This window comes from Muntiacus reevesi, chromosome 19 (assembly GCF_963930625.1).
Source record: "Muntiacus reevesi chromosome 19, mMunRee1.1, whole genome shotgun sequence".
In the NCBI taxonomy this organism is placed as follows: Eukaryota; Metazoa; Chordata; class Mammalia; order Artiodactyla; family Cervidae; genus Muntiacus; species Muntiacus reevesi.
Window position 1 is genome coordinate 53,279,454 of NC_089267.1, and position 10,780 is coordinate 53,290,233.

At 35.0% G+C, this 10,780-nt stretch overlaps 1 protein-coding gene across 4 annotated transcripts in view; it reads left to right on the forward strand.

Annotated features, from left to right (window-relative positions):
- EPHA7 (EPH receptor A7) overlaps nucleotides 1-9,953 on the forward strand; it is a 199,461-nt gene extending 189,508 nt beyond the window's left edge. For all 4 annotated transcript variants that reach the window (XM_065911294.1, XM_065911295.1, XM_065911296.1 and 1 more), the window contains exons 15-17: nucleotides 2,335-2,528; nucleotides 3,746-3,901; nucleotides 6,463-9,953. In XM_065911294.1, the coding sequence (XP_065767366.1) occupies nucleotides 2,335-2,528; nucleotides 3,746-3,901; nucleotides 6,463-6,577 (465 nt within the window). In that variant the 3' untranslated portion in view covers nucleotides 6,578-9,953. The remainder of the gene's footprint in view (nucleotides 1-2,334; nucleotides 2,529-3,745; nucleotides 3,902-6,462) is intronic.
- Nucleotides 9,954-10,780: the final 827 nt, after the last annotated feature.

Below are 10,780 nucleotides of genomic sequence, written 5' to 3' on the forward strand. Positions count from 1 at the left end.
ACTGACGGAAAAATCCCATAATGTGAGATTTTGTAAAGACCACCACATAACTATGGGATGATGGCTCCTTTGCTACAAGAATATGTATATGTATATATATACATATATATATGTATATCTTTTCTGTGTGTTCTATTTTAATCTGTTACATTTGTGGTATTTTCTATAATACTTCCTCCTATCCCTCCAATACCAATTTAATGAAACAAATATAAGGTGACATTTAAAAAATTGATGTTTGCAAAATCAATAGTAATCTTTAGGGTAAATCATATTTAAAACAAAAATACATAAGCAGAATTAATTTACACTAACCCGCTAACCTAGTTTTCAGAATAAAGCCATTTCCAATTACAGCGCTGTATGAGGTCCATACTGTTGTTTAGCTGCCAAGTAGTGTCTGACTCTTTGAGACTCCATGGACCATAGGCCACCAGGCTGCTCTGTCCATGGGATTCTTCTCCAGGTAAGAGAAATGGAGTGGGTTGCCATTTCCTTCTCCAGGGGATCTTCCCGACCCAGGAACTGAACCCATGTCTCCTGCAGGCAAATTGTTTACCACTGAGCCACCAAGGAACCCCCAAAGGGTTGCAGAGAGATCCATATACATGTATGAAAAAATGCTTCTCTCATTTGAATATATTGTATTTAGGAAGTAATATCATCAGCAACTGGTCACTAATTGACTATACATATGAGAAAGTCTAGATGGTTCTCACTTCAGCTTTTCCGACTGGAATGACTGGAAGTGTCATTAATTGAAAGACTAAGAGCTTTGGGGAAAAGGTAAAAAAAAAAAAAAATCAATTTTAAATAAAGTATGAGGTTACTATGGAAAGCCCAAGGGAAGATGTCTAATAAACTGGTGGATCTACCACCTAGTGATCAGGGTTTGGGCTGAGAATTTTATATTTATGAAAACATTCAAAAATTACTGTAATTAAGTTTATCTCTTTAACTTTTAAACTTTATCAGTTTGCATGTATCAATTTCCCTGAAAGAAAAGTGAACACTGTGGTTCTTATACTAAGAATTTTCTCGAAAAATTGTTGATGCTAGCTACTTTGCTTATTCCATCTTACAACCTCTTATATATTTACATGCGCTAATTTTGAATGTCAGCAAGCATCTGAAGGATATATTTCCCTGCAAACAATAAGTTCATCAACATTTCTTAAAGCCAGCTTTTGTCTGCCTACTTTAGTCCTATTTTCTTCAAAAACTCAGGGTTACCTCTTTTTTTTTTCTGTCTTTTTTTCCTCTACATTCTACTATTATATTAGCATGGAAAGGTTGGTTAATCCCCCTTGAATAATATTTTGATTTTTTTACAAGTCCTCATTTTGTTTTTATTTTTCTTTTTGCCTTCCTATTATTTTCCTTGTGCTGCTCAGATTTGTAACAATTTCTGATTTTAAAATCTACTTTTGCTTTCCATGTAAACAAAAAACCCAAGTCTAAATAAATATTTTTTGGACTGATTGCCCTGCACAATGCTTATGAAGGCTTATTTTGTACTACCATTCAAAGCTTCTTAAGCTGTTATTAGGTATAAATAGACAGTAATGTACTGATGAAGTTGAACAGCCAGGCTCTCTGAGTGGGCAAACTCTGATTTGTAACCTTTCCCTGTTTCCTGGTATAACCCTTTCTCTACTCCATACCCCAAGGGTGGTTTCAGTCTGCCTGTTTGAGGTCACTGGACTCAGAGTTGAGAAGTGATACAATAGCTTTGTGAACAATACAAATCACTTTTAGAACAAAACTGTATCTTGTAACACTATACACTCAGTAAGTGTATGAGCTTCATATTATTTAAAACAATAGTGTCTTGGAGCATTCTCCATCATAGTACATTCACATATTTGGATGTCTTGTTGAAATAATATCATTTGAACTCTGCAGAAAGTGAAACTTTCAGGGCAGGACTACTTCTGGGTAACTCAGAACTTCTTTTTACAACAAGGAATTCATAAATTCCACGGAAAAAATATGTACATGCACAGTGATATACAATAAAATCATTCCATAACATCTTCCCTTTTGAAAACCTCTGGGATGACATTAAAAAATTTTCCATCTGTTGCACCCTGGGTGAACTTAATTGCTGCTCCCTATTGCTGAATTAGCTAGGAAATGTCATCATACCCTGAGCTTCATGCACCCCTTAATAACATGCTTAATATTCATGGATGTTTTGGAAAAAGAAAGTAAGTCTTCCGCATAGCAGTGTGCTTCACTCTTATCTGGATAAATCACTTTGCCTCCTGGGCAGTTCATTTTATTCTAGTGGAACCTCAGTCAGTAATATTTTAATATCCTTTTGGCTATTAGGTTATAAAGGCGATAGAAGAAGGTTATCGTCTGCCAGCACCCATGGACTGCCCAGCCGGTCTTCACCAGCTGATGCTGGATTGTTGGCAGAAGGAACGTGCTGAAAGGCCAAAGTTTGAACAGATAGTTGGAATTCTAGACAAAATGATTCGAAACCCAAATAGTCTGAAGACACCCTTGGGAACATGTAGTAGGTAAGAAATAGCCAAGGAAATGAAATCTGGGAGAAATTCAAAAATTCACATGAACCATTTATCTCCACAGCTCCACCCCAACAGCATATTGACGTATGTGTTAAATTATTCAAGTTCATATTAAATTTGTTATTTTAATATAAGTTATTTTTTCTTTTCAGATGGTTAACCTAGTTAAATCAATTTGAAAGAGGCCTATTAATTATTATTGCTTTTTGAAAAATTTAGAATCAATATCACTGGTCATCATTTTAGAAAAATTTCTCAACTGGATGTGTGTGATTTAGTGGCATTTTGCATTTTCAAACCATTGCTATTACATGTATTTTTATTGCTGTTGCCTTAGTTTTATTATTATTATATCCATATTATCTGTTGGATTGTTTGGTTTCAAGTTTAATACTAAAATAATTCCATGAAGTTAAAGTTTATAAAGGTAATTCAATATATGATATAAGAGGTATGCTCATTAAAAAGAGCCTAGCCACCCCATTTATGTTTTACGCTTGGCTTGCTCCATGGTAATGTAGATTAGTAGTTATTCTGCTCCAGTTGTCCGGTAAACCTGCTGCACTGTATCTGAAGTGTAGTCAGGCCCTTATGAAGGAGCATGAACTCACAGGTGCTTCCAAGAGTCCCATTAGTACAGTGGATGCATTATGTCCTCAAAAGCACCCTCTGAGAAAGTCTGTGTTTTCTTTACTCCCAGTTAGTTTCAGAGAAGCAGATTAGCAAATATTTACTGGTTACAAATGTCATTGGCTGTACTTTGAAAAATACATGGAAGATACTATCTGCTAGTCATCATATCTAAATAAAATAGAAATTTTGGAGTTAGTAGTTTTTTTTTAGATTTATTTCATTGAAGTGTAGTTCATTTACAGTGTTGTGTTCATTTCTGCCTTATAACACAGTGACTTGGTTATACATGTATATACATTCTTTTTCATATTCCTTTCCATTTTGATTATCACAGGATATCGAATATAGTTCCCTGTGCTATACAGTAGGACTTTGTTGCTTATCCATTTGGAGTTTGTAGTTATTGGCCAACCTTTACACATTAGTTTTTTAGTAGCATATCTGTTTATTTGTTACTATAACATCAATTAAAATATGTAATTTTATTTCATATATCCTTATTTTTCTGGGAGCCAAGACATGCTTTCTTTAGTAGTTCATGAAAAAATTTGCTTTCCTGTTTTATTCTTACCCAGGCCAATAAGCCCTCTTTTGGATCAAAACACTCCTGACTTCACTACCTTCTGCTCAGTTGGAGAATGGCTACAAGCTATTAAGATGGAAAGATATAAAGATAACTTCACAGCAGCCGGCTACAACTCCCTTGAATCAGTGGCCAGGATGACTATTGAGTAAGCTTCAACTTCTAAAATTATACTTGAGAATGTATCAGGTCAATTCAAGCATTTTACATTAGGTCATCTTCCATCTATTAAGGACATAGGAACCCCAAAAGCAGGAAGAAAATTATCTAAGTGCCTACCCTGTCCCAGGCATTTTGCTAATCAGACTTCTGAACGCGTTATCTTTTTCAACCTTCATGGTAATAATTTTGTGAAGTCAGTAGTTTTACATACAGCAAGGCTGAGGCTCAGAGAATTTAGATATTTGCCCTAAACTGGCTCAGTGGTAAGTGGTGTCTAATTTGTCTCCATAGTCAGTATTCTGCACATCAACCAGTGGGACTTCCTCTTTTATTATTTAGATTCCTAGTCACTGGGGAAATTTTCTCCATTGCAAAAGAGAATTTTTTTTCACCATGTTTGTAGCAAACATTAAAAAATCTCAAAGTTTCATTTTCTAAGTACATTATGAAATTCAGTATGATCACTTTCTGAGAAGTTCAAGGAAGCTTAATTCAATTAACCATAAGAAGAATTTAACTTAAGCTTTGAATGTTATATGATTGATTGACCCATTTGTTTAACCTGAAGATTAAAAACAATTTGAAATTGCTATGAAGTGAAAGTGAAAACACTAAATTTTTCTTTCCAGCCCCATCACTGATGATGTAGAAACACATTTAGTGTCTCTGGACCTCAGCTGCCTGGGCTGCAGCGTAACTCGTGTGGGCGGTGCAGTCCCTCTGAGCCAGTGTGTTTGAAAATGGGAAACAGTTCTGAAGGCTCTCTTAGCGGGATGCTATGGACGTACTGTTGGGAGGCGTGTTTCACATTTTTTCACATAAGAAGGAAGCCGGCAGTCATGTAGTCTTCCCTGGAGTGTAAGGAAATGGCCCGTACATGAATTTTGGCGTGTGCCTGCGCTCTTGGTTTTCTGCTAAGCACCACGTGGGTAGAGCTGATGTACTTACACCTGTCTCTCCAAAGCAGTCTACTCTCCTGAGAAACTGTGCTTCTCAAAGTCTTATTAGACCTCGGCGAGGAAATACCGCAGTACTCCACTGTTGCTGTATTTTAACTACTTGTAGGTACCTAAACTCAGTCATTTGGCCTGGCAGGAGAGGTCTGCAGCATAGTCCATACACAGATACACCTGGCTTACAGCAAATTTAAGCTATCAAACACAGGTATTGTACACTTTAAGGAATATTTTTTTCCCAAAATATAATCAAATGATTGAACTAAAGTAAGAATACAAGCAATAATATGCTCAGAATTACAACATGCTAATTAAACTCAGATAATACTTTGCTTGATCATTGATGAATCTTGATCTGCTAAAGCTAAAAAATGTTTCCATTCATACTGTATCCTATTTTAACAATTAAACATTTTAAACTTCACATAGGCTTAAGAATACTACATTTCAAATAATATTTCCTAACCTTACTTTATGGCTCCGCAGTAAAGAATCTGCCTGAAATGTAGGACATGCAGGAAATGTGGGTTCCCTGGGTCAGGAAGATACCCTGGAGTAGGGAATGACCACCCACTCCAGTACTCTTGCCTGGAAAATCCTATGGACAGAGGAGCCTGGTGGGCTACAATCCATGGGGGTCACAAAGAGTCAGACACGGCTGAGCACAGACATATATATAACTTTACCTTAAGTTACTAATAACTTTAGGACTTTGATACTCTCTTTTCTTTTGAAAGCTGCCAAAATATGTTGTAATGTGAAAACCACAAGTTACAGGACAATTTACACAGTATGGCCCTATTTATGTACAATATTAAGTATGCATACATATATGCTTATGTACAACAAGAAAAAAATGTTGATACACACACACACACACACACACACACACACAAAGATACCATCCCAAGAGGCCCTGGGAAATGGAATATAGGATACTAGAAAAGAAACTTTTGCTTTATATTATTCTATAAAGACTTGAAATAAGGACAGGGAATTTAGGAAAATACTCTTGTCCCAGCTCTACCTTAAATTTGTTGCAGGACCTCAGTTCCCTTATTTTGAAAGTGAAGGTTGAACTTTATGTTCCCTGAGTTTCTTTCTGTTCAAGAATTGTAAAATTCTACGTTTCTGTCATCAATTTGATTTTACTGATGTTGGATTACCTTGTATTTGAGACATCCACAGTCAGAACCTTAGGGAATATCTATTTAATTAGAATGACACCTTTTTTTTTTTTAACTTTGTTCTCTTTTATTCCAAAGAGTACTACAGACTTGTAGTAAAAAAAAAAAAAAAAAAGAATCAAAACTGTATAGAAGATAATTTCTTATATAAAAGGTCAAATCAGTTTAAAAATAACTTATCATTGACACATTGAGAACCTGAGCGGTAGATTTTTACAAAGGAGAATGTGGATGCAGGTTGCCAATCCAACCCAGTGAAGGAATAGAATCCTAATATCCAAGAACTCTAAGATAAGATCCTGTTCCCCTAAGATAAACAGATTAATTAAAAAGTTAATGACAGTTGGATATGAAATAACATGTTTGTATGATAACTAACAATAAAGTGCATTTGTCTTTTTCAGGGATGTGATGAGTTTAGGGATCACACTGGTGGGCCATCAAAAGAAAATCATGAGCAGCATTCAGACTATGAGAGCGCAAATGCTCCATTTACATGGAACTGGCATCCAAGTGTGATAAGCCTTTCTCCCTTATGAGGGAGATGCTGGACCACAAGAGAACAGTCCTGGCCTTCAGTATACGCATAGAATGCTGCTAGCAGACACTTGACGTCCTGGGTCCTTCCTGCAGTGAAGTGAGGGTTTAAGAAGCACCTACAGACTTGAACTCCTAAGTGCCACCAGAATATATAAAAAGGGAATTTAGGATCCACCACCGGTGGCCAGGAGAACAGCAGTGACGATAAACAAAGTACTACCTGAAAAACATCCAAACACCTTGGGCTCTCTAACCTCCTTTTTATCTGATAGACTTTTTAAAATGTACATAAAGAATTTAAGAAAGAATATATTTGTCAAATAAAATCATGATCTTATTGTTAAAATCAATGAAATATTTTCCTTAAATATGTGATTTCAGACTATTCCTTTTTAAAATCATTTGTGTTTATTCTTCATAAGGACTTTCTTTTAGAAAATTGTTTATAGCTTGGACCTTTTTAGTGTTAATCTATGACACACTACTACACTGGGTACCTTTGAAAGAATCTCAAATTTAAAAAGAAATAGCATGATTGAAGATATATCTCTGTCAGAACATTGGTATCCCTTTTATGTAATTTAATTTTGTTTAATCAGTGCTGTTTTGATATTGTTTGCTAATTGGCAGGTAGTTGAGAAAATGCAAGTTGCCAAGCGCTCTGATATTTTTTAAAAAGAAATTTTTTTGTAAAGATCTGACAACACTCTCTTTTCAATGAAAATAGCAATAATGATCCATAAATACTATAAGGCACTTTTAGCAGATTGTTTATAGAGTGATTTTACTAGACAGAATTTAATAAACACTCAAATTGTAGGTTTATGATTATATAAAAAAAGATTAGGCACTTCATCTAAAGAATGTTGGTGAAGGCAAATCTCTGAAAGCAAGAACTATCCAGTGTTATCTAAAATTTAATCTGAGCACATCACAATTTTTTCAATATCAAACATTTAGGAAATTTAGGAGAAATAGTTGGCATATATTTTATATCCTATTCTGTTTAATGCAGTCCAAACATTAAAGGGAAGAATTAAGTTTTATGTTAGAACTCTGAAGCATGATAAAAGGGGCAGTTCACAATTTTCACCTTTCAAAAACAAATTTGCTGCAGAGAATATCACCATTGCAGTTAAAAAAAAAAAAAAAGAGTATTTTTATTTGTGAACACTGATGTGATAAGTTTGTTTAAAGAAAGAACTCTTTTTACCACGTCAGGAAGAGGTGAGGGATCTGGCTTTTTTAAAAGCTTTATTTATTAAACCATGTTATTTGATTACTGTGTTAGAATTTCATAAGCAATAATTAAATGTGTCTTTATAGCTATTTCAGGAATGTATACCTATTGTGAGTAATGCTTTCAAAAGTTATGAAAATCATGAACTACCCCAGAATTGAACTGTTGTATTTCCAAAGAGAATTGGGCTGTTTGTAATAATTATTTTAATAGAGAAAGATCCCAGGGATCGGTCATAATTGGTCTTGTTTGATAATGTGGGCACCCACAAGCAAACAAATAACAGAAACAAAACCTGTAAATGTTCCTTTGTAAAACTTGTAAATTTTATTTATACTGTCTTGTTTTGTACACACATTTCTCTGTAGTGGGCTCTGAATACATTGAAAATGCACTATATTTTTCTATTTTACTTGCAGAGCATCACAAAAGAACAGGTATTTTCAGTGCTACATAATGTGTTTTCCCACATTTAGGACCAAAGATGGCTATAGAAAAACTCAAACTGATTGCTTCCCAAGCCCCTCCCCACCCCCCCTTTTTTTTCTTTTTAAATCACTGTACAGTGTTACTTGATATTTTAATTTATTTTTTGATTGACTAGAAAAAATCATTTTAATTTCACTAAAATGTTTTTTGTCCCTAAGGAAAAATAATCTGTAAAATAATTTTAATTAGCGTAATACAGTCACCTAGACACTTCCATTTGTAATCTTTGTAATAGACTGTAAATATATTTTTGGAACTATAACACAACGTGCTTGAGGGTTATTTTTCAGTGTCTGCAGTGTATACAGTGTTTATACTAAGTACAGCACTTTACAATTCTAATCAGTAGCATTGGCCTTTGTGAGAATGAGTGAAAGAGTTTGAGTGAGTGTTCTTAATTCCATTTGGATTCTAGACTCACTAATAATGAAGTTCTTTTCCTGTTCATAGCTTAAGGTGCTTATTTTTTGTATTAAATTAACAAAAAGCCATTCTAGAAATAGAAGACATAGTAGGTACATGCAAACGGTGTCTTTCCTGCTTTTTTCTAGCACTAGATTTATAGTTGAGTCGTCTTTCTTGAGTAGAAGGGCAGAATAAAAGTTTTTTTGAGTTTTTTTTTCAAAAATAACTTTTTCCTTCAGCAATATACCTCATCTGCCTTAAATTTTTTACAGCTCTTTACAGGGAAAGGGAGAAGGGATGGGAAAGACACAGCACAATGGAAGGGTATGATGCATCACTCTCTCGTTGGTAGGTTTCTTTTCCCAATCAACATTTTGATTTTGAAATACATGTATGTGAAACAGATATTCAGAGAAAAATAATTAACCTTGTAATACTGATTGTAATACTGTCTTCCAGAAAGAGATGAAACGGTATAATGATAAGAATGTACAACTTGCACCTTGAAATCTTCTTCTTTTTTTTTTTGTTTTTTGTTTTTTTGATAAATTAGTGCTCAGGGGAGGAAGGGTAGAGAAAGCAAATGTCGGCAAGAGAACTCAAACGTTATAAAAATGCAGAAGGAAACGGCCTCCTTGCTTTAACAGAGCCACCTTTTTTAGAATGCTGTCTTCACATGTGACTTGTGTTTTGCATTCAGGACTGAAATAAAAGCAACTTTTGTTACATCTGGATCTAACATTTCCTCAGCAGTTGATCTGGGCCTTGTTTTCTAGGACTGGTGGTTTACTTGTCAGAGCACTCTGAGTTGACTCATATTGTATACTTATGTAATCTACATTAGCTAGTACTATTTAGGACGCTGTTTTAATTGCTCCTCCTATCTGTGTTTTAAAGACAATTAAAATGGTGTAATTCACCTCTCTTTTTTATTTAGGTAATGCTGATATTCTCCCTTTTGTTTCCTGAGTAGCCCGAACTGTGCTACTCACTGATGTGCATGTTCAAATAAATTCCTGGTGTGTATTTTTTTGCTATATGTAGAGAAATCATGGGGAACTCGGGGCGAGATGTGCTTTTTGTTGGTTGAATTTGTCCCTCCTTGCCTAAGAATTACTACAGGGGTCATCCTTTTATAAGGACAAACTGCTTTTGAACAGTGTCTTCAATGTATCAAGCACAAATAACTCTTTCTTCAACACGAATCATAAGTCTCTTTTTACCAGCTTACAATAATAAACGAGTCTATTAGACAATGTAAAGAAAATCCTGTCTCCAATCATTGGTGGATTCCTTTATGTCCCTTATGCATTCTTTATGTTTTTACACAGTATCATGAAAGGAGATGTTTAGAGTAAAGGTTTTATTGAAATATTTCAAGGGGCTAATCAGAATACAAAGAAATTAATATCCTTTGCATCTCCTCCTTCTGCACACAGACTTAATTCCACTCTAATTATTACAGAATAACAAGTTAAGACTACGTCTTCAAAGAGCAATACTATCAAATATTTTAATTAAAGCTCTTTTGTTCTTTTTGGAATCGACAATGGCATGGTGCTAACAAGAATATTTGCATGGGAAAGGTAATGTTTTGTCATGGGACCCTGACAAATATCTTCTACATTTAGTATCATGCAGCAACTTGGAGAGTCTGCATTTAAGGTGCTGCAGGAGACAAACACAGAGTCCAGAGAAAATGGGAAAAGTAATCAATCTGGTTGTCTGATTGTTTATCAATGCCACCGAGATTGATCAGACCAGCTTGTGCCTGAAATGAAGAAAACTAAATCACCCCTTTTCTCTAGCATTACCATTGTAAGGTCTACAAACATTGAACAAATATCCAAACGTATTTCAAAAAATGAGACTAGGCAGATACCAGGTGACGTGCTATCACTAGTTATCACGCTCCTGATGCTGAGGCTCAGGGTAGACTACACTGAAATCGAAAGATAATCGTGAAGTCTTGGCTATCCCAAGTCTTCAACAAGCAAGGATGCGCTTGCTAAGTTCACACAGTGATAATAACATAGCCTGAAATGTTG